The 23,974-nt window shown below is 36.4% G+C and overlaps 2 protein-coding genes across 2 annotated transcripts; one reads left to right on the top strand and one right to left on the bottom strand.

Annotated features, from left to right (window-relative positions):
• Positions 1–9,252: 9,252 nt before the first annotated feature.
• On the top strand, positions 9,253–12,566 carry LOC113107554 (melanocortin receptor 3-like). The gene has a single exon (XM_026270149.1). The coding sequence runs from the start codon at positions 9,929–9,931 to the stop codon at positions 10,904–10,906; it is 978 nt and encodes a 325-aa protein (XP_026125934.1). The 5' UTR covers positions 9,253–9,928; the 3' UTR covers positions 10,907–12,566.
• A 4,221-nt stretch (positions 12,567–16,787) lies between these two features.
• Positions 16,788–19,314, bottom strand: LOC113107551 (uncharacterized). Its single transcript, XM_026270147.1, has 5 exons — positions 19,094–19,314; positions 18,696–18,826; positions 17,915–18,137; positions 17,496–17,674; positions 16,788–17,305 (listed from the first exon to the last, which is right to left on the bottom strand). The coding sequence occupies exons 1-5, from the start codon at positions 19,143–19,145 to the stop codon at positions 17,264–17,266; spliced, it is 627 nt and encodes a 208-aa protein (XP_026125932.1). The 5' UTR covers positions 19,146–19,314; the 3' UTR covers positions 16,788–17,263.
• Between the last annotated feature and the right edge of the window lie 4,660 nt (positions 19,315–23,974).

Below are 23,974 nucleotides of genomic sequence, written 5' to 3'. Positions count from 1 at the left end.
TTAGTGAATGTATTTCGTTCAACATAATACTTGGCTATAAAATATTAGTGCATGCATACTAACCTACTTAATAAGTTTTGGACCTTAAAATAAACCGATAATAACTCTCATAACAGCGCAGGTGCTTTAAGACTGCCACGTGATGAATCAAAGTTCATCACAAGTGACCTAAACTAAATTACTTTTTTGGCCTAGATTGTATAAGCAGTGTAAAAAATAAATAAATAAATAAATAAAAATAAAAAACCCAAAGCTACTGTAAATGAATGCAGTAAAGGTTGAATGCAACTGAAAAACATTAAATCCTATATACAAAGCAACCTCTGGGAACTATTTGTCTATTTTGTTTTCTAGTTTTGGAGCACATTAAGTGCAGCTGTAATTAAATAATTTATTGTTCTTCTTGCTAGCAATAACATTTTTGATTGCTTAAGGCTTTCATTTTTGTGACTTCTTTTCATTAATTGTAAAAGCAATGGTGCTGCCTAGAGAGGACGAAGTTTAGACAAATATCACCATACCGCATTCATTTTATCAGTGAATGAGACATGTACAAATCTTAATTTAATACTCGTTCCCTGAAAACATGCTGACCCAAACCTCTGCTACCAGGGCTCTCACGTCATCCTGATAATGGGTACCAGAATGCACACATTTTTTTATTTAGTTCAATTATAGTCTGTGCATGGTCAAATGGCTGTAGCTATGCAACCAGTGCATCCTGCCACCAGCAGAACAAGAACAAATAAACTGTCTGACCCGGTAATTTATCAAAATGCTTATTTCGGCTGACACAGTTCCTGTTTGCAGCAGTTTTGCATAAAGAAGATTCAGATTTTAAATGTCATATCTACTAGTGTACAAATCAGCTATTCTCTGTTTAATGCTGTTTAAAGCATCGTAGCAGGTGTTTTAAACTCAAATGGTTTACAATTAACTAAATCAATAATTGACTACTGATTTTCTGTGTTACTACATAGATTATTGACTATTGAAGTATTTATTAGCTAAAAAGGCTGTCCTTTATCAGTAACCGTCTGTTGAAATGTGCATATTATCTGATAAGAAAAAAAATCCTTTTATTGCATCAGCTTTTGTAGTTATTTTTTTTAGTGTTGCTAATAAAAGTATACTTTCTATTCATCAGAGAATCCTGACAATAATCTATCACAATTTCCTCAAAAATATTAAGCAACACAACTGTTTCTTGAGCATCAAATCAGCATAACAGAATGATTTCTGAAGGATGAAGTAACACTGAAGACTAAATAATGGCTGCTGAAAATTCATTTTTGCCACTTTTTTTTCACTTTTTCACTTTTCAGGGAATCAACTACAGACCTGTGCATAATAAGCTGAATTCATTATTTTACGTTTAAAAAAATCAGCTTTAACACAAAGCTTGCCTTCCCATTTTCTTAACCAAATATCAGTCTCTCAAACTGCCCACCAACTGCAGAGTGAGTTCTCAAGCATTTTGCTATCTGCTGAGCCCCAAGGCGTTTTCTGTCTATTTTTTTAATTGTATTGTATAGTCTCTTGGTATATGATTACTAAATGAATGATAAATGTTTCTTTCCAGATAGCAGAATCTTATTGCTTTAATCTAATATTGCATCTCTCATCCTTTGGCAGCAAAACAGAAGCAGCAAGAAACACAGCTAAATGACAGACATGTGCAAAACATCACAAAACATCATATAAGTTGTACATATGAGTACATTCATTGCTTACACAACTAGTAAGTGTGCTGTTTTTAGACCTGAATGGACTGAATCTGACAGTAAATTGAGATTGAGTGCAAAGGAAAAAAAAGCAAATATGCTCCAAGAAAGACCTTGGTGGAAACGATGTGCTGAATTTTTTTTATTATAGATGCCCATTTTACCATCATAATCTTCTTTTATTAGACTACAAAGACCCTTCTAGCCAGTGTCATTTGTTTGATTAAGAATATAAAACCTACTGATTGAATCTGCTGGGAAAGAAAGTCATAGAAACCCACTGAAGAGAAAACCAGATGAGAAGAGGAGAAATGTGATTCCATTTCATGTTCAGTTTGCTTTCTTCGAAAAACTGTGACATTTTCTTTAAATGTCACTGTCACAGCTCTCTTCATATTTACACAGATCTACATCTATTTTGCTCTAAAGGGCACATATGACAATGACTCGGTGATGATATCAAAATAGGTCATATTTAACATCAGGTTATGCATCTTCAAGCATTATTATGATAGAATCTGGAAAATGTATGTGGTCTGCAACTTGTTTGCCATTACATTTTCTGGTTTGTTAGTAACATTAAACTAAAAAGAGAAATACTTACATGATAGAAAATATGTATTTACTTAATATTTATTTCAGCTAGTTGCCAAGGCAATATTACTTATTTTTAGTTTATTTAAAATAAAAAAAACTGTATAAGTAGACATTAAAAAACAATTGCAGTAAAAAAATGACAAAACATCAAAACTTTAACTGCAATTGAAATTGAAATTAAAATATGAAAATAAAAACTCATTCGAAATATTGACAAAAAACTAGTATTGTATAATAATGGTAATAAAATAACACTGGTCTTAAAATGAATTGTTAGAGTCTGGTACTCATTTTAATGACTCATTTGCCCCATGTACTGCACTTACACCCTCTAGTGGACAACTGATCTACACTGTCTGATCTCTCATCAGTGATGTGAGCTCATTAAAATAAAACTGCTTGAGAAATTTGACCCAAATGGCTAAAATGTAAGGTTGTGTTAGGATGAGGACAACATGAAAATTATTGCACATTTCATCGCTGAGTAGTTCATAACAATAATTCAAATAAAGCACATGCACTGCAGCTTAAACTACTTAAATGTCTTTTAAAGAAAAGGCGATTTGTTCGAGAACAATGTCTCAAGCGGCTTTAATTCACAAAGAACATTTAGCAAAATCCTTCTGGATCTGTATTTTTACAGGTTTGTGTGTGGGCACAGCAGGGCAAGGGTCATGGAACGTACTAATAATGTGAAGAGACTGTTAAATACACCCACATGTATTTGAGACTTTATGCAAAAACCTTTGTAAAGTCAGTAGTTATACAGGGTTTAACACACACTGCATCACATTTCATCATTTTATTTGTTGACACTTACAAACATACAAGTGTATGTAATGCCAAACTATTTTTTTATTTAACGAACCCTTTCTAATGAGGGGGAAATTCTTGTAATATTAAATATTTGCTGTTTTATTACACCGAGTAAATATGATTAAAATGATGCAGACATTGCAAGTAGACAGCCACAACTTATGTGAAATTATGTGACAGCTGTCTGAGCGCAGTAATATTGTGAAATTGTGTAATATGGCAATGTCAGAAAAATCTTAGTGAAATCCATCCTCTGTGAAATAGTGTCTTTGGCTGCATGAAGTCTGCACACTAATTCTCAGTGGCTTTCTAAGTGCAAGAATGTATGAAAACATGAAGCAATCGTTCTCACTTGATGAAACACTCGATGATATACAACAACAAAAAAGCCACAGGAATAGTTCACACTAAAATGAAAATGTTCTCTTCCTCAGACCATTCAATGGTGCTTAATCTGTGCATATTTCTCTCTTTTATTCAGACCAGATGATTTTTCATTGAAGAAAGCAGTAGAGGACTCATATTTTGGCCAAAAGCAACAGTTTAAGTTAAAAACATCTTAATTGATGGATTTATTACAAACACGTTGTTCACTTCAGAACTGATGGACTAGGTGTGGATTACCTATGGATAAATATTATGTTTTTATCAGCTTTTGAAACTCTCTTTCTGGTGGCACCCATTCACCGCAGAAGTCCACTGGTGAGCAAGTGATGGAATGCTAAATTCCTCCAAATCTGTCTGATGAAGAAACCCTGCATTTTGGATAGTACGAGGGTGAGGAACCTTTCAGCAAATTGTCATGTTTGGGTGAAAAGTACTTTTGACTCTGAAATTTAGCTGTAATTATAGCAGTTACGAAATCAAGCATGGAGAAGTGAATAGGCTATTTTGTATGGCAGTGTGTGCATAAGTAAATCCCCAAAGGAGTCCTGTCCGTGATCTAGTCTGTCCCCAGGAGACAAAAACAGAATTGTGCACTCTATGAGTCAGAGGGAGGTGCAAGTCAGGGGGTTTGATTAAGACACGAATGGACTCCTGAGCAAAGGTTATATTCCTCCCCGCAGCTACATGTACTGACAGGTATGCAGCGAAGAACAGAAACTTACATGCCAGAGAATTACAGTATATGCCTTTTTTTTTGCATTTAATGCCAAGTTGATTTTTGACACCCTTCTGTCACTCTTCTGCCATTCAATAGTGAAACATATAAAACTGAAAGGGCCAAGGTTTTCTATGAAGTCTGAAGTTTCATAACATTATTATTATTAATGGAAACATCTGGAAACTATGTGTGTGATATGGACAGTAATAAACAAAGAGCGTCTAGGCATTCTGAAGATGGTGTTTTCTGCGTTGTGAGAAAGTGCTTGGGTCTTTTTAATTGATTTTCAAGACCTATTTAGTGTATTTGCTATGATTTAATAAAAAAATAAAATTAATTATCAGGGTTTGCAACAAATGCCATCAGTGTTTAAATACTTATATATAATGTTTTACAGCAATAACAGGGTTTTGCATTGTATAAGAATTTGGGTGTAAATTAGTTTAATTGTGCTGAAAACAATGTCCTAGACATTATTTTCCCCTAAAATTTCCCCCACTATTTTTGGGGTAAAATAAGACATGTACACCCCTGCATGAGATTCACCAAACCATAGGGCTGCATCCAAGGGGGCGAAGCACTGAAATTAATTGTCGTTTGAATCTGAATTTGTATTCCACAAGCAATGTAGTGAACTTTCTCCAATGTGCACACTGTTGAAGTTCACTACATTGCCTGTGGAATACAAACTGTGTTTAAATACCTTCAGTATTCTTTAACCCTGACCCTGTTGTACTCTTGGACCTCCAGTTAGTTACATATTCCGTTTACAAATTCAAGTGCTCCCGAGGCTGGAATGTCCTTGATTTATCCAGTGAAAAGGTACAGATAATCAAAATGTCCAAAAAACGAATTCATTTCTCATGCCAAAGCTCCATTCTTTCTGACTGAATCACTGTCCATTGGTTTGATTGTCAGGTTAATTTATTCACTTCAGTTTAACATGCTTCATCTCTCTTATCAGTGATACAGTACTGTTAGATTAACTGATGAATTTGGCTGTTTTTTTTTAGGGGTTTCATGAGAAGGCAACAAATGGAGTCAGATGTATTGATAAATGATTATCTGCTGGAGTGAACCAAGCATGATGTGAAACAGTCTGGTCTAGAACTTCTCATGAAGTCACTGAAGCAGGTGATGAGGTGTGAAAAAATCAATCAATATCCTGTGGGAATACACTCATCACATAGATGCATCCTTCTCACATTCACACATATGCACACCCACAGGAATGTACACTCTAACTCAATTATTCACTTCATATAAGTTTCTGTAGTTATTTTCTTGTGGCGTTTCATGAATTGTAACACATTTCTCTCCTCAAGGTTTCACAATTAAGACTATCATATATATATATATATATACATATATAAATACACACACACACACACATAAATTACCCTGGAGACTGCATGGAATAGAAGAACATATTTTTCTCTCTCAAGAACAGAAAATTACTACTTTATCACAGCGATCCTATACAATATCAAGAGATTACAAATCACTGCAAAAAAAAAGTAAAAAGTAAAGACTAGTAAAAGAAAAAACTGTAGGTTTGCTATAAACAAATCCATCATTAAGGCATTTAAACCATGTTAAAACTACTTTTTCACTGGCAATATGAACTTGTATTAGCCTGATCAAAGCAGCACTTTGAAGTTAAGAACATTTCAATTCTATATTTTATTACAAACATGCAGCTTTTCAGATAACATCACAGTTAATTGATGGACTGGAGTTGTATTACTTGTGGATTATTGTAATGTTTTTATCAGCAATTTGAACTTTTATTCTGACGGCACCCATTCACTGCAAATGATCCATTGCCAATGTTCTGATGACTTAAAATGAAAGTGGATGGCCTTAGGGTGAGTATTCAACAAACTGACATTTTTAGGTGAGCTATTCTGATTTGAAGAATATGAATTATTATGAAGGAACTCAAGGCTGGCCATTTCGTCCTTCAGTTCCTGTTAAAAGCCAAGGACCACTAGTGATGCGAGAGTCCTGGTGGGCGCCTTTCCCTGTTTAAACTCTCCAGCAACGTGCACTCAGCTGCCCTTTCGACTTTCCTTCCAGGGAGGTTCACACACTGGCCACACCCTTCTGGATTCGGTGGCTGAGGGGAATTTCCTGGAACATCCCAACCATTCCCCTGGCGAAGCCCATTACGGCGTGATCATTAGTGGGCAGTCCCCTCACCACCATCACTCACGTAACACCTTGTGTAAGCCTTTCCCTCTCTGGTAATCATTGTGAGCAGATCGAACTGTTAATTATTGACTCCCCTATGGCCCCATTAATTTTAGGACCTCCTTGGTTGCTGAAATACAACTGACATATTGACTTGTCAATAATTCTATTTTAGTCTTCTCATGTGTCATGTTTAGGTGCTGCTTTCCTGCTATCTCTGTCTTGTGTTTCACAGGTGGCTCCCTCTGACTAGAAGGGCATCCCTGCAGAGTACTGTGATCTTTGTGCAGTTTTCAGTTCCCAGCAACCTCGCTACCTCCTTGTCATCCCTACGACTGTGTCATTGACCTTCTCCCAGGCACTTCTCTGCCTAAGGGTAATTTATACTCCCTTTCGGGTCCCAAAAGAGAGGCCATGGACAGGTATATAAGTGAGTCACTACAGACTGGGCTCATTCGCCATTCCTCCTCTCCCGCCGGTGTGGGGTTTTTCTTCGTTCAGAATAAAGACAGCTCCCTATGCCCTTGTATTGATTACAGAGGTTTGAATGGCATTACAGTAAAGAGCAGGTACCCCTAGCTTAAATGTCTTCTGCTTTTGAATTGTTGCAGGGTGCTCGGGTCTTCACCAAATTAGACCTCTGCAATGCCTACCATCTGGTGCGTACGCATTCGGGAGGGGGATGAGTGGAAGATGGCATTCAACACCCCCCCAGGACACCACAAATATCTGGTTCTTCTGTTTGGTTTTACCAATGCTCTGGCCATTTTCCGGGGTCTGGTCAATATTGTTCTGGGTGACATGATTAATCAGTTTGTCGATTTTCTCCACTTCTCTCCAATTACACACCCTGCACATTACACAGGTCCTCCAGCGTCTGTTAGAGAACCAGTTGTTTGTCAAGGCAGAGAAGTGCGAATTCCATGCTGAATCTGTTACATTCCTTGGCCATATCATCTCTACCAGGGGATTAACCCAGACCCTGCTAAGATAGATGCTGTTGCTAAGTGGCCAGTCCCAGACTCCCATAAGACAATGCAGCATTTCTTGGGTTTAGCCAACTTCTTTCGGTGATACATCTGGAATTTTGGTCAGATAGCTGCACCGCTCATGGCTTTAACCTCCACCAAAGTGTCCTTCAGGTGGAACCAGGATGCTCAGGTAGCCTTTGACACATTAAAGTCCTGTTTTGTCTCTGCACCTGTTCTGTGGGTTCCAGATCCTAAGTCCCAGTTCATTGTCAAGAAGTTGAGCTCGAGTCAGGCCTGTTGGGCACTCCTTTGGCCAATTCAGCATCACCCCCTCGTACCGGCCAGGATTAAAAAATGTCAAGCCCGATGCTCTCTCTCGCCTGTTCGGGGCCCCAGAGGGAGAGTTTACGGCTGAAGCTTTCCTTCCTGAAGGGGTGGTGGTCAGGGATCTTTCTTGGTGCATTGAGCGGTGATTGGAGGAGGCAGGTTGAGGGGTAGAGGTGCCGGGGAGGTGCCTGGCGGCCAGGTTGCCAGCTGTGCTGCATCCTGAAATCCTTCAGTGGGGTCATGCGTCCAGGTTGGTCTGCCATCCAGGGTTTCGGAGAACATTGTTTGCCATCCTTCAATGCTTCTGGTGGCCCGCACTGGCTGCGGATGTCAGAAAGTTTGTGTTGGCCTGCCCCATCTGTGCCCAATGTAAGCCATTGAATCTTTTCCTGTCCCTTCTGGCCAATGGTCTTACATCGTCCCTTGATTTTGTCTCTGGCCTCTCCCCACCAAAGCTAAAACTGTAATTCTCACTGTGGTGGATCGCTTTTCTAAGGCAGTTAATTTCATTCCCCTGCCCAAACTGCCCTCCACCCGGAGGGAGTCCACCCAACTGAGCGACGTGCTTTCAGATAGGGTTCCTCAGTTTGCCTCCCGGTTTCGGAAAGAGTTTTGTTGACAAGTCGGGGCCTCTGCGAGTATCCATCCTTAGACCAATGGACAATATGAGCGGGCCAACCAGGATCTTGAAAGAATGCTCCACTGTCTGACATCCAACAATCCGAGTTCCTGATGGAATGTGCTCATAACTCCCTTCCAGTGGCAGCTTTAGGTATGTCTCCCTTTGAGTGCTCTGTGGGTTATATACTGCCTCTGTTTCCATCACAGGAACCCGAAGCTGCGGTTCAATCTGCCCTGGCTTTCGTTTAGCACTGCTGCCGCACCTGGGAGAAAGTCAGGAGGGTGTTTGGTCCATACCTCAGGACAAACCAAAGTAGTAACCGATCATAATAATCAAGGAATTTTGCTAACTTCCAACAGTAGCCAATTTTTAGGCGCTGTGTAATATCATTGTGCCTGCTGCACCTGTGGTACGGCAGTAAAGTTCCGTAGCCACATCAGGCTAGAAAATCAAAAATTTTCATTTTCCGTCGGTCTTAGTACACAATGTAGCTACAGAAGAGTCAAGTTTTGAATAGGAAAAATATTGAAACTCTTTGGTCATTATTAAGCGAGATGCTGACGGTCTAATCAGAGTTAATGACCTATGCTAAGCTACAGCTAAAGTGCTACCACCTACTCAGAAAATGGTAAAACACAACTGTTTAACTCTGAGGGAGTTTTCAAAAATAGTGGAGTGTTCCCGATTCACACTTAACATGGTTTCATGGATAACAAAAAGTTTTTTTGGTGTAAATTGCACTAAATTGGTGTGTTTGACTTTGATTGGGCATGCACACTGTTTTTTTTTTTTTTTTTTTATTGCATGTCAAAAGTCTTTAAAATCACTTAATGAGTCTCAGCTTTCCTTTTCCATCCATCATCAGAGCATTTTTAAATGTATCATGTTTTATTTAAACATGATCTAGACAGAAGTATTTGACCATTGCAAGGTGTTTCCCACGTGAACACCACATTTTGAATATGCCAACCAAAACAATGACATATGATATAAAGATGACACATATGCACCATAGTGTATAAGCTTTAGAAGGTTAATATAAATTATTAACAACAATGAAAAACCTAAGCGTGACATAGCATTGGAGAAATATATTAAATCAATCATTTATTCATTTGGATGAAAAAAGCACACACCTCCCTGTTGCCATGCACTGTGAATGTGTGTGTCTGTGTCTGTATGTACCCACATCTTTCATTTAAAATCTTGAGCAAACACACAAAGAGCAGGCGGAGGCTGTATCTGCTGACGTACAGCCAGTGGCTGTGAGCGAGAATCCGTTTGCTCCGAGCCTCTGAATCACACAGCATCTCTACAGAAGCATCTCCAACAAACAGAAGAGCAGCAGAGGATTTTGAAAACAAACAATTGTAGAACTGCAACATTTATTAACTACACCTTCAGCTTTAAGATTCCTCTATTTTTATTTATTCCATTATCTGAATCTTTTTTTTTCTTTTTTTTTTACTCTTTATAATTTTTCAGCTTTATTTTATTTTTTTGTTTCCTCCGTAATTTCCATCCCTCATCTGCTATATGTTCTTCCCCATATATTTATCTTAAAAAAATCCTGATGAACGACTCATACCTGCAGTTTCTTGAAAGGCAGAAACCTGCAAACAGCACGTCTTTGCCTCCTAATGGCAGCACCGTTGATCCTCCAGCAGGGGCACTGTGCGAGCAGGTTCAGATCCAGGCAGAGGTTTTTCTCACCTTGGGTATTGTGAGTCTTCTGGAGAACATCCTTGTCATCTTGGCCGTGGTCAAGAACAAGAACCTTCACTCTCCGATGTATTTTTTCCTGTGCAGCCTGGCTGCCGCGGACATGTTGGTGAGTGTTTCGAACTCTTTGGAGACCATTGTCATTGCCATACTAAGCAGTCACCTTTTGGTGGCCAGTGACCATTTTGTGCGTTTGATGGACAATGTGTTTGATTCAATGATCTGTATTTCTCTCGTGGCATCAATCTGCAACCTCTTGGCGATTGCCATCGACCGCTACGTCACGATTTTCTACGCCTTACGCTACCACAGCATAGTTACCGTACGCAGAGCGCTGGTGGCCATCGCTGCGATCTGGTTGGTGTGTGTGGTTTGTGGGATCGTCTTCATAGTGTACTCCGAGAGCAAGACCGTGATTGTTTGTCTGATCACAATGTTCTTTGCCATGCTGGTGCTCATGGCCACTCTCTACGTACACATGTTTCTTCTCGCCAGACTTCACGTCCAGAGAATCGCAGCATTACCCCCAGCGGCTGCCGGTAACCCAGCCCCACGTCAACGCAGCTGTATGAAGGGAGCCGTGACCATCTCCATCCTCCTCGGTGTGTTTGTGTGCTGCTGGGCACCATTTTTCCTCCACCTCATTCTGCTGGTGTCCTGTCCACACCATCCGCTCTGCCTCTGCTACATGTCTCACTTCACCACGTACCTGGTCCTCATTATGTGCAACTCTGTGATTGACCCCCTCATCTACGCCTGCCGCAGTCTGGAAATGAGGAAGACCTTTAAGGAGATACTGTGCTGTTTTGGCTGTCCGCCTCCACTTTAGACGGATTTGATAGGAGACTGAATGTACAAAGAAAAAGTTTATCTTGATGTAAGATGCCAAAGCATGGTGGTCATAATGAGGTTACATATCAAGAGATAAGACAAATGCAGACTCGTAGCACTCAGAAAAAAAAAATGGAAATTTGCTGAGCACAAAAAGGATTTGGAAAGCACAGATGCTGCAAGAAAATTAGAGAACTGGGGATGGATCGAATGTGACCTATCGCTTGCTGAAAGGGCAAATCAATTATGTGTTAGTTGTGTCTATTATGTGCATTCATTATGCAGTGGGGTCTGACAGTATGAAATTACACTGAAAATCTAGAATTTAAAATCTCATTAAATCAATTGACAGTTTTAGGATTTAAGATAAGAAAAAAATGTGTTAAAGAGATGATTAACATTAAAATTAAATACTTGAATTGCTGCATTATTTCTAATTGCCAATTCAAATAAGTAAATTAGTGTCACTCATCGTTTGACATTTTCAGAAGACATTTTGGCAAATCGGTGGTGAATTTGTATGATCTTGTTTGTACATTTACATATTATCTGCTTATGGCCCACTGATGGTTATGTTTATGGGTGGATATTACCAGAAATATGTTGTACCAATCAAATAATAAAAAAAATCAAGTTTGCCAAAACCGTTATCTCTTTGGATCATTTAAATGTATACTGGATCACATCATACCGAGTTCTATACAAACTTGTGGAGTTCATGCAAACTCAAATACTGATGTCATTAATGCAAATGAACAAACAGAATAATAAAATAGATCATTGGAAAATCATGTTTTTTTTTTCATTTTCACTTTTGATTCAAATTATTAGGCTTATAAAGTGAATGCAAAAAAGAAAAAAAATGTAACTAGTGGTCTCATACTTCTAGACCCCACTGTACCATATGTTAAAAATGTGGAGGCTATATAGTTTGGTTAAGTTTCAGTGTTTCCTTTAGTGACCGTGTTCGAGCCATTTTGGTGTGTAAATGAATCTGCTCAAAAGCTGCTGAAGTGGAATCTTACTAACAGTCTGTGGTGAAACTCGCTTGCTGACATCAAAAACAGAGCACTTAGCATCTGTCTGTCTTTTTGAGGTGTCACTAACTTTGTTGCTTTTCATAGTTGTCAGAATCAGATTCAGCTTGGATTGTCTCCAGTTAGCAACATTATGCAGTCAATCCCAGTCCAAAAGCTGCAGTCATCATGTGTGGATCATTTAGCTGTCAAAGTCTCAAATTTCTCTATTTTTGCCTTTCAGTGGTGGAATGTAACTGGGATCTCACAATTTATTTATTTATTTATTTTTGTCAGAGATTTAAGACCGCAGTATACAACTAAACATGTCAGTTCCAACACCAAATAGCCCTCTCTTTTTTTTGGAAAGAGAGAGGCAGATAAGATAAGACCACAAACCAATATTTGAACTTGGATCACCCAAAGTACAACTTAAACACGTTGGCTCTGACTATCCCTCTTTTTCCGTCAATCAGCAACATAGTTTATATTTTTTATGTGTCTAGTGGTTTAAATTTGATACCCTGCCTATTTGGCTGACCTGCATTGAGTCTCACTGCAATCTTATTAGGACTTTGCTTGCACTCTAAGAACACTATTAGTGCATGAGCTTTAGCAATTGACTTGTATTTGTGGCCACAAACTCCAGCAAATGTCTTCATAAATAAAATAAAAGGGTTAAGTTTAATCACAACATGTGTTCTCGGTTTCTTCATGTGTGATACATGAATGCCAGTCTGTCTCTATAAAAAAAAACGTTTCTGTTTGTGTATGCGTGGATGTGTGAGTTTTCAGATCAGATTCAAATCCTCTTTCTTCTCATTCTCACCACAAATGCTTTCAATGAAAAGTGCTGTTCTGTTGTCATATTGGCCTTTAACTTGAACTGTAAGGTGAACAGTAAGATGAACAAAGATACAGTAGAAGAAATCCAAGACTGCATCATTGCAAGCAATCTTTATGTGTTTATCTACATAAACTTTAAATGTCAATATTTGTTTATTATACTCCCAGTGGAGTTACTTGTTTGTTCTTGAGTCTTATTACATGTCAGAAGAACTGTGTACTATATTGTTCTTAATAAACACTTCTGCACTGCTCAAAAATGAACTATAAAATGAGAAAGTGGTCAAAGTCCTTCCATAATAAACCGTTAATGGTAACCTGTATATGCACCATATAGTAGAATTCATAAAACACTGGATCTTATGAAAAACTGCAATGAGCAGTTGTTGGTTGGATTCAAATCTATGTCCTTCGAGTGTATTTTAGAAAGATTATGAAATCATGTGTAATCTATGGCATACCTAGGTTTATCCTGTTATGGATCCTGAATTTTAAAATATAGCAAATAAATAGAATGAACTGGCTGCAAACTTAAAAATAAAGGTTCCAAAGTTGTTCCCAGCGATGCCGCAGAAGAACCAGTTTTGGTTCCCTGAAGTGATCATTTCTTAAAAGGACCATTTTCCTTTGCGTGAAGAACATTTTAATAATCTAAAGATCATTTTTCCACTGCAAAGAGCCTTTTATGAAAAGATTCTATGGATGGTAAAATTCATTGTGGAACCACTGACAATAAAGAACCTTTATTTTTAAGAGTGTACAGAAACACTTAAAAGTAATGAGCCTCAAGTCACTTATCAGTGAGGATAGTAACTAATGACGTTAATGATCTTGATTCACACTCTCGGGATATTAATTGTTGTAGTCCTGAAGCGAGAGCGGGCTGCATCCAGTGATTCAGATGACGTCTTGGAGTCTCATATGTGTAATTGACATCCTTTATGCTGATGCAAACCTCAAAGCAAAGACATGACTGATTACCACAGCGGTCAATAATGACTCAAAATCCTAGACTTTTTGATCTGTATATCCTGTGCCTTAAATGCACAACAGCACCACCTCAATTGCATTGCAAGGGGAAGGTCATTGGGTACCTACACACATCTGCTATGTCACTGAATATATGAGAGTTGGCAGAAATTCTATGGAAGTGGTCTGAAAGCTTCTCACCAGGAAAGAAATATCGGCGAACAAAAATATGAACGGATCATTATTGTGTGCTTTGGGTCCCCCTGCAGCCTAATGAAGGAAACGCGTAAAAGAGAAAATCTCATTATGTGATCACTCACTTAAAAAGTAGTTATACCTGGAAAAAAAACAGCCCATCGTCCATAATGTGTCACTTAGAGTGTTTTGGTTACTAGCATTCAGAATAATTTTGTGGTCTGCAGAATACAGTCAAACATTTAGAGTTTAAAGCGGAGTAATTGAAGAAAATTAACATTTCTGGGTAAAATATGTCTGGTTAAACTATCATTTGAATGAGCTCAAGATCAGTACTTATCATTTCTCTCCCTCTTTCGGTTCTCTGCTTTCTGAGATTTCCCAAATCACTTTTTTACTCTTCAGAAGGAAGCAAAGCATCAAATTAAACTCTTAGTATCTTTGTCTGTTTGAGCTTTGTGGAACTAATTCTTTTTATGATTCAAAATTGTTGTGCTCAGTTCTCAATTTGCCAGAACAGGATATTCAATATGGAGAAAAGTAGAGGAAGTCAGATTTGTGAGGGAATAAAGATACCTGAACTGAGACATGAATGTTGATTTGCTAAAAACAATACCTAAATAGCTTTATGTAGATGGGTGACAATGCATCCTCTTTTCTCCAGACATGTCTGGCTGAGATTTTTTTTTATTTAAATAGTCTTTCTCTTGTTTTTATACTTGCTGGAGTTAATTACTTAAATGTAGTTTAACCAATAGCTGGAAGGCATTTAATAATCCACCAGATATGGCCATATTGTCCTACTGGATATGTGCACATTGATATTGCATAATTATTATCACGGTGAACAACAGGTAATTACTGTAGGCTATCTGCATTATTGTAAGGTTAGGTTTAGGGTTGGGGTAGGTGTAGATGTTAATAAAACACAATAGGTAGCAAGTAGGCCTATACTTTTTTTGTTGTTGTTTTCTGTACGTAGCTTTATCCCATGCACATACCTGTATAATAATAGCTAGTGTGTGAGGACTGTAGGGAGCATGCCATATAGAAAAACAAAGCCAAAACCAGGACATTTTAGGGAAATTTCCAGATAGCTGCAAGATGTCTGTTAAAGATCTCTTGATGGAAAGCACCTGCTGTGTACAAAAATCTGACAGATGTCTGTAAGATGTCAGTTTTAGTTTTACATTCTAAATCATAAACATCTTAAAGACATTTAATAGATGTCTATTTGATATCTGATGTGTCTAAATAACACTTATTGTAGATGAACAAACACTTTAAAATAAAATGTCTTTCAGATGTAGGAGGCGGACGTCAAATAAACGTGTGCTAGAATCCTATCCAGGACATGTTCTGGAAAAAGAGGACATAGCCAATGGTTACTTTATGAATAAAGGTTACAATTATTTTTTTAGCCATTAAGGTGATGTCAAAAGTAAATGGAAAGCGGTTTCATATGACGTTCTTTTAAACTGTGTTAAGAATACAAAAGCTATTTTTTCTTTGGAGAAAAATCCACCGATGAATAACTCACAATAAGACCAGCAATTTACTGTAAGTCTTTAACAGACATCTTACAGTACATTTTGATTAATGTCCGCAATCAGTCAGGAGAGGGAGCTACTGAGTCACTAATCGAGTGAATTGAAGACATAGCCTCGAATTTACTGCCATCAACAGGTAAACAACTTCATTATCCTTCCTGTAGCTTAAAATATTGTCCCTTAATCATTTAGATATCTTGACTATACAAGGAACTGGGCCATAATACATTAGAACACTTATAATAATACAGCTAATGTTGCTTGTAAAGCTTGTATTGAACCGATGATGTTGGTCTTGGAGAAATGTTTTGGCAGCTAAATCCTTGTTTTTAATGGATAAGGCCTGGGTAAGGCACAGAGCAGGTGGATTTAGGGGGATTTGTCCTGGGTTTTAATTCCCTCAGAACTGGCCTTCGTGAGAGGGAAGATACTGGAACAGAAAGTGGTCATGCGTGATTTTCTTACTTTTCTGGAGCAATATAGATTTGTACGGGAGGGGAGCTGGCTGCTGCTGATCCTCTCAACACATCACATAAAGCATCCGCTTGTGTGAAATAATGTCAAGCTGGACCAGACAAACTGATTTAATTATAAAGCTTTACCAGGTGTTTTTGGCAGCACATATATCTTTGCTGTTGCAGACAAGTAATGCCCAGATGGTCATGTAATGGGCAGACCATCTCACACACTCAGAACTTATCATTAAGTTCCCTATATGTAGTTTTTCTTTCGGGGATGAGAGTTAGAAAAAGTTTGAGAGTAAAGGATGAAAAATCTCTGCCTGTCCATCACATAAAGTTCTCGTATGAGGCTTCAGACCACCGTTATGGTGCTTTTGATTATTGGAGGTTAATAGATTTGGCCACTGTAAAAAGCTGTGGTGGATTCTTCATACACTCTTAAAAATCAAGGCATCTATGATTTCACAAAGAACCATCCATGGACACTTTCCATTGCACACAAGTTATTTATAGCAGAAAAGTATTTTTGGAGTTTTTAACTTTTCTTCACACTAAGAAAAAAACAGTTCTTATGACTGTTCACTGAATTTTTTTCTCCATTGTATTGCTGTAAAACCCCCTTAAACTATTTTTATTATTTTTTACATATGAGTTTCATGACTTGGAAGTAAGAATGGGTTGGAATTTGGTTGAGCAAATAAGTATAAGTAAGTTAAGTAAATAAGTATAACAGATATGAAACAAGGCCACTTCCTCAATTAGAGTATCGGTGATGGGTGTCTCATAAAACGTTTTTTTTTTTTTTTTTTGCACATTAGGATACTATCCCTAATCTTAGTCATAACCCATATATTACATGGTCAAAAGCACAGTATATCTGTGTAAGTATTTTTTTCTCATGGGGTTGACCTCATGTGAGCTTTTTCCGAACATTTGCACCCATGGAGCAAACCAGTTTCCACACACACAGAGAAACAAACACATTTATAAAAGCTTAAAGTAGGTCATTAACCTTATTAAATGGACAATTTAAAGCAGTAAAATTGATACAAATTTATTTAGATATTGTAGGAAGCAGTGTTACTGTTAGCTAAAACTATTACAATTTGCTTTGGTACACTTAAATAAATAAAATATTAGTAAATAAAAATGTACAAGACAAAATTAAATAAAAATAAAAATAAAAATGAAAACTAAAAATATAAATATAAAAGCTATTAAGTTAAAAATGCTATTATAGTATAAAATACTATAAATAATTCTAATAATGATGATAATACATTATTAAACCATATGGCAGGTAAACAGTGGCTGGTCCTTAAGTCTCTCTTCTTTTAAGTTTACTGAGTTCCTTGAAAACCTGAAAACAGAAACATATAGGTCATATAGGTCATATAGATTCCTCGTTGTTTTCTTTAAGAGCTTTGGTATTTAAACTTGTTACTTCCTTGTTGTGTTTGGCTACATCTACTGCTTTTCTGAACCTAAACCTTTACAAAATAAATGCTCAGAAGATATGAGATGAATTAGCAACCTTTAGAAAAACTTACCCATATGCAAAAAGCACTGAGGACAAGTTTACTCACAGCCAATCCTACACAACCCCAAAGGACAAAGAGCACTGACTCATCATTCACACGAGGCAGTGGGATGCTGATATTTGCCCATGATTCATTAGTAAACTTAGTGGAGAAATTAAAGATGATGGGTGAAGCTGTTGACACACAATCTAGGCAGACAAAAAATGGGGCAATATTATCTAACCAGAAATGGTCTTCAACAAATGAATCATGCACAGAAATGACTAAAAGAACAATGCAAAGTCATATTGTTTGTCTGAATTTTAAACTGACAGCAATATGTATCTAAACAATAGAAACTAAACCAAAATGTGCAACACTCTGTATAACATATTATACTACATATTCATTTATTTATTTTCACAATTGGTTATTAATATATGAAATACCTGAGATATTAAGTCTAACCCGATTTTGACAGTTCATTCCTCCAGCTTTGGCTCTTATTAAACACATGTAGATCCCAGATTTGGCAGGAGTAACTTTCCTTAAAACCAAAGATGCATTTTTATCCAGTGATAAAGAATTGTTGTGCTTATCAGTCTGGATGACATTTTCAGATTTTATGACAATTGTCATTTTTGAAGCTCCGTCACTGCTGTTATCGTTGAACTAAAAAAAACAAAAGAGAGAAAAAAAAGAGTGAGTTTATATAAGTGTGAGAATAGCTCTGCATTTGCAGCACTAGAAGGTTATGAAAATGAATTGCACCTTCACTTTCTTTCCTTCAAATTTCATTTGATACTGTATTACCACATACTACCAAAATCTGCTTCTTTTATAATCACATTAATTATAAACAAAATATTTTTTGAGATTGAATTAGCCTACTCATTTAATGCAAATTAGATGTAGAATAAAGGGGAATGGGTGTATGAAAGGAAATGAATGTGTCTCAGAATGTTTCCTGCTTAAAGCCACAGACATTAAAGACCACGCGCATCTCGTGTTTTGCATGCACGAGGCGTTCTAAAAACGCGGCGCAAGTCTTTTTTTCCGCGTTTTTAAGCGTAAAACGCCTTATGTTAATTAACTTACCAGACACCTGAACATGACCACATCACCAAATGTTTGAGAACGTAAACATGACGTTGGCTAAACATGATAACAAACGGAATATGGTTTCTAGCAGTGGTCATATGAGATTTGACAGATGGACAAGTGGCTCACCTTGTACCATGTAACAGAGGTGTAGTTCTGACAATTTTTATGGAAAGTACAGTGCAAAGTTATGTCATCTCTGCAACTTGCGGTGACGAAGGTGACTTCATCGCTGCCAACAACTATATCAAGGGTCAGTGCTAAAAACAGACATCACAGGTAACAAAAATAAATAAATAAACATTACAAAGCTTCTGACGTACGCTTAGTTCGATTGGTTACTGGGTAGACAACTACAGATAATGTAGCCTATTTTACATCTGTCGTTAGGCAATGGAGTTTGCGTGAACTGGATAAATTATACTGTTGCCGTTCTTGATTTTTTTAATTATAACAAATATCTATAATTAGGCCCAAGTAAACAGTAAATAAAAATAACGGGTAAATGAAAGAGAAATCTGACTCACCCAACACAATCAAGCGATTCATTATCGCACTGGTGACATGTGAGATGCGCATTTCCTCCCAAGTTGGATGCTTTCCTCAGTTCTTGTGAGAAATCTCTTCAGAAAAAAATGTGGGTTGAACAATGCCCTTCAACACACGTTTATACTTAACGTGGAATGATTGAGATAAATTGCAACACAAGGATCATTGGGATAAAAAAAAAAGTGTACATTGTTTTGACATTATAAACTAAGGGCTGAACATTTCCCCCTCATAAGTGAACATAGAAGCATACTATAGTTTTTTTTAAACTGTTGAACATTTTCCCCTCATATGCATCTCAATAAAAATGTTGTGGAAAAGTTCAATTATTTCAGTAATTCAGTTCAAATTGTGAACTCGTGTATTAAATAAATTAAATTCACACAGACTGAAGTATAGTTTAAGTCGTTTGTTCTTTTACTTATGATGATTTTGGCTCACATTAAAAAAAAAAAAACCCACCAATTCACTATCTCAACAAATTGGAATATGGTGACATGCCAATCAGCTTATCAACTCAAAAGACCTGCAAAGGTTTCCTGAGCCTTCAAGTGGTCTCTCAGTTTGGTTCACTAGGCTAAACAATCATGGGGAAGACTGCTGATCTGTAATAATAATATAATAATATAATAATAAATAAATAAAGAATTTACAGGGTATCTGCAGGATTTTTAACATAACATTTTTAAGGCTTTTTAAGACCTGTGCAAATAAAATAAATACTGTATGGGCAGGGTGGGGCAATATCTATAGCCATAACATATTAACCATAAAATTACTGCAAAAACACATTGCAAAATATTTTTTTAAGTACAGATCTTTTTCTTAATAAAGAAAAGGGATGAATCAAAAGTATAAAGAACTGTTTTCATTTAAAGCACATACCTGTCTTAATTTTTTTTAAGGCACATTAGCTTTTTCTGAATAAAAACAGCAGAGGGGTTTATTAAAAATGTGTATTCATCTTAATTTTTGAACAGCAGAAATAAAGATGTTTCCCTGGTAAGGGCAGTAAACAAAGCCATGTTGCTCTCATAAACGCTACTTTATTAGACATTACACGTTGGTCAGATGAAATGAAAATGCCACTGAAACTTTACTTTTAAGGCAGTCGGTTCACTTCAGAGCTGCTTCAATCTATATTGACTTTGTATGTTTATTTTATTTTAGTCACAACTGTCTTAAGTTTTGTTTAACTGAGCAGGAGTGTTATTGCTTACCTATTAAAATGCTTAAAAACTCAGACTCTCCCATGAAAAAAAGACAGACTTTACAGAACACTTTGCATTATTTTAACCATAATTTGTCATTTTCAAGACAACGCTGACTGAAGTGACATCCTCATGTTTTTATCTCGCACTCTTTGCTATCAGATGGCACACATCAATATTACTTTATTAGTGTATTTGCTAGCACTTCAGTATTGGGGACAATTATTTTATTACTAATTGCTTATTAGCATGCCTATTATTAGCATATTGGCTGTTTATTACACTGTAAACCCTAACCCTCAGATGGTCTTTGGGGGCGTCTTGACCCAAAATGACTTTTGGTCAAATAAAAATTTTTTTTTCCCTTTGTCCAAATGGTATGAAACCTTCTACAGCTCTCAACACTTTCTAGATCTACAAAAAAAATAATAATAATTGGAATGATATCTGTTTTTATATTATGTTAAAATTTGTGACACTCAATGTTTTAGACCCCGCAATCAAAATAAGTTCAAGATAAATTCATCATCAGAAACAACACAGAACACATCGACAGAAATGGCACAAATAAAGTGGCACACTTCCACCAATGCAAAAAATATCCACAATGCTAAATTATATTGCTCACAACATGCGCACACACACACACACACACATATAGAGGAATACATTTTTGAGACTATAAAAACTGTTCTCTTATCATTTGTCAAATAAAATCATCCAAAATGCAGAACCAACACAAATATAAAGTGGTGACACTGACACCGACAATGTGTACACACACACACACACACTCACACACACAAACTTGTGAGGTTATAAAACAACTGCTCTCTTATAATTATTTCAAAAAAATCATGCAAAATGCAGAACCACCAAAGAGGGAGAGAGAGTGAGAGACAGATGACAGGATGAGACAAAACAATTTAGCATGCACACACACACACACACAAACCTCCTCCAACCCCGTCTACAGAAGTCATGCGGTTTACTGCCTGCAACGCATTGTAATGTAACATCATTGAAAAACTGAGATTTTTTCAGTAAAAAATACATTTGACAAAAAATATTTTATTTTTGTTAAAATTGTCATTTTAGAAATGAATCCAACTTGTGAAAAGATATCTTTAAGGTAGTCAAATAGCAAATAGCATATAGTGGAGCTCTAAAGCCATCTAGTGGTTAAAGTGATTTTTTATTTATTTTAAAACTGCATTTTCCAAAAAATGGGTAAATGTTACATTAAATCATTTAAAATGATCCATGTTATCCCCATGAATGAAAGTTAGAAATCTGTGTCTTTTATAAAGTGAATTTTACATAAAATGCTGTTTTTTTTGTTTTTTTTTTTTTTTGTAAAAAGCCTATTTAAATAAATTTTTATTTATTTATAGAAATTTAGAAGATATCATAAATCCTCCAAAAACTGCACATATGTTGAGTAAAAACATGAACAGAGTAAAATTTAATTTGTAAAAAAAAAAAACTATTATCTTGTTACAAAATTAAATGTTTTTGTCTGGGGTCTCTGGAGACCCCAAAAAACACGAGTGTGGACAGGAAACGAAGACCATCAGAGAGCTAATGTTGTCTTTACTTAAACAATCAAATTAATGTTGACTAAACATTACTTAAAATTTGGCATTTTGGCCCTGGCACTTAAAAATATGAGTTAATTTAACTTATTTATCTTCAAAATGCATAAACTTAAGTGGTGTAAACTCAAAATCTTGATTAATCTTTTGGAAAAACTAAACTTCACTCTGTTCATCTTTTAATGTTATTGGCCATGCAAGGAATTCTGCCTAGCAACAAGAGAACAAAAGCACTGATTGGTGGATTACAAAATTGGTCCTGTTGGCTTCAAAACTTAGACTCTCCCATGAAAAAAAAGACAGACTTTACAGAAGACTTTGCATTATTTTGACCATAATTTGTCATTTGTCAACACTGACTGAATTGGCATCCTCCTGGCATGTTTTTATCTCCCACTCTGTGCTATCAGATGGTGCACATCAATAAAAAGGCATTTTATCGAAAAAGTAAACCTTTCAGTAAGAAAATTATTATAAAACCAATGCAATTGCACATGGTTTCAAGCACATTCCAAATCCAAGCACTTTTCAAACCTTGAAAACACTATGTTAAATTCACAAATTTTCAAAGATTTCAAGGACAAACCCTGTATACTTATAGCCCTAGTGTATTGCAATTGAGTGCACTGTATCAGTAAATAAATGAAGTTAGCAAATTTGAACGCTAAAAAAGTAACAAACTCAATATTTTAGTCCTGTACAAATGAAAATTAACTCAAAAATTATGTAGACCTATTGTGAGTTGAGAATTCAGCTCAGTTAAATTAAAGCATGTTTGCAATTATCATGACACTTCCAGCATTTACTGAGAATTTATTAACAAAATATATAATAATATTTGTTAACAACAGTAATAAAAACAAGAAAAAAATGTAATTACTTTATTAGTGTATTTGCAAACATTTTAGTATTGGGAACAATTATCTTATTACCACCAGTTGCTTATTTGCATGCCTATTATAAGCATATTGGCTGTTTATTAGTACTTATAAAGCACATTTTCTGCATGACCATATTCTACATCCCTAACCCAATAACTAAAGTTAACAACCATTATTACTAACTTAACAACTGATAACTATTAAAATGGGACAAAGTAAGAGTTTATTGAGTCATAGTTAACATTTTACAAATAGCGAAAATTTTACATTAAAACAAAGTGTGAGCATGCATTTGGATCATTTTTTTAAAGAACACAGTAACCTTCATTTATAAATATATAACATCATTAGCTGTTGCTGCCTATTGGTGATGCAAAATGAATCCATATACGGTACAAACCAGTTACTTATATGCTTTCATCAGTTTGCAGAAGTTTCTTCTTGATATTATATTTTTCCTTTGTTTTCTTAATCATTCTGATGTTCAGAAACATGATAACAGCAGCACAAGCCATCAGCACACATGGGATTATGATGTATTTAAAACGATCACTGGCAGGAAGATCATGCTTCTTGAAGCTTACCACTTGTAGTTGAGGCTTTATGCAGTCTAAGCACAAAAACAAACACACAAATGTTTTTAGTTTTTAGGTGACACCACATTGTGCCATTTAAGGGAAATGAATAACCATCTGTGAAAGGGGAACAGTATTACACTTTGCATCTTAACATAAGTTCTCACCTGCTGAATAATAATCAGTATTTCCTTCCTGAATGTAATGACCCAGTGGAGGCCATAAAGTGCATCTGTAAATGCCACAGTCTACTTTAGCAGAACTAGGCACCAGAAGAGAGTTGTCTTCCCCCACCTCATAGGAATAATTTGCAAACTTATAGAGGGTTGTGATGTTTTTTAGGAAATCCTTCAAAACAAGTCCAGTCAGCACATCAGAATCCTCTTCAACCTGTAAAAAAGTTAGCCTTTTTTAAACGCTCCTGCCCAATATCCAAGCCACTAAACTGTATGGATGTATAGCTCTTGATTTTGACTGGGCGAATGTGATGATTGACAGGTGAAGCCGGCCTGCAGGGGCTGCAGGTTGTCAGCTATTCTTAACAGCTGACTGTGCATTTGGAATACTGAACATACACGAACCTTGTACCAGGTGATT

Source organism: Carassius auratus, chromosome 8 (assembly GCF_003368295.1).
Source record: "Carassius auratus strain Wakin chromosome 8, ASM336829v1, whole genome shotgun sequence".
Classification (NCBI taxonomy): domain Eukaryota; kingdom Metazoa; phylum Chordata; class Actinopteri; order Cypriniformes; family Cyprinidae; genus Carassius; species Carassius auratus.
The sequence above is the reverse complement of the archived record's forward strand: the minus strand, read 5'-3'. Positions and strand labels throughout refer to the sequence as shown.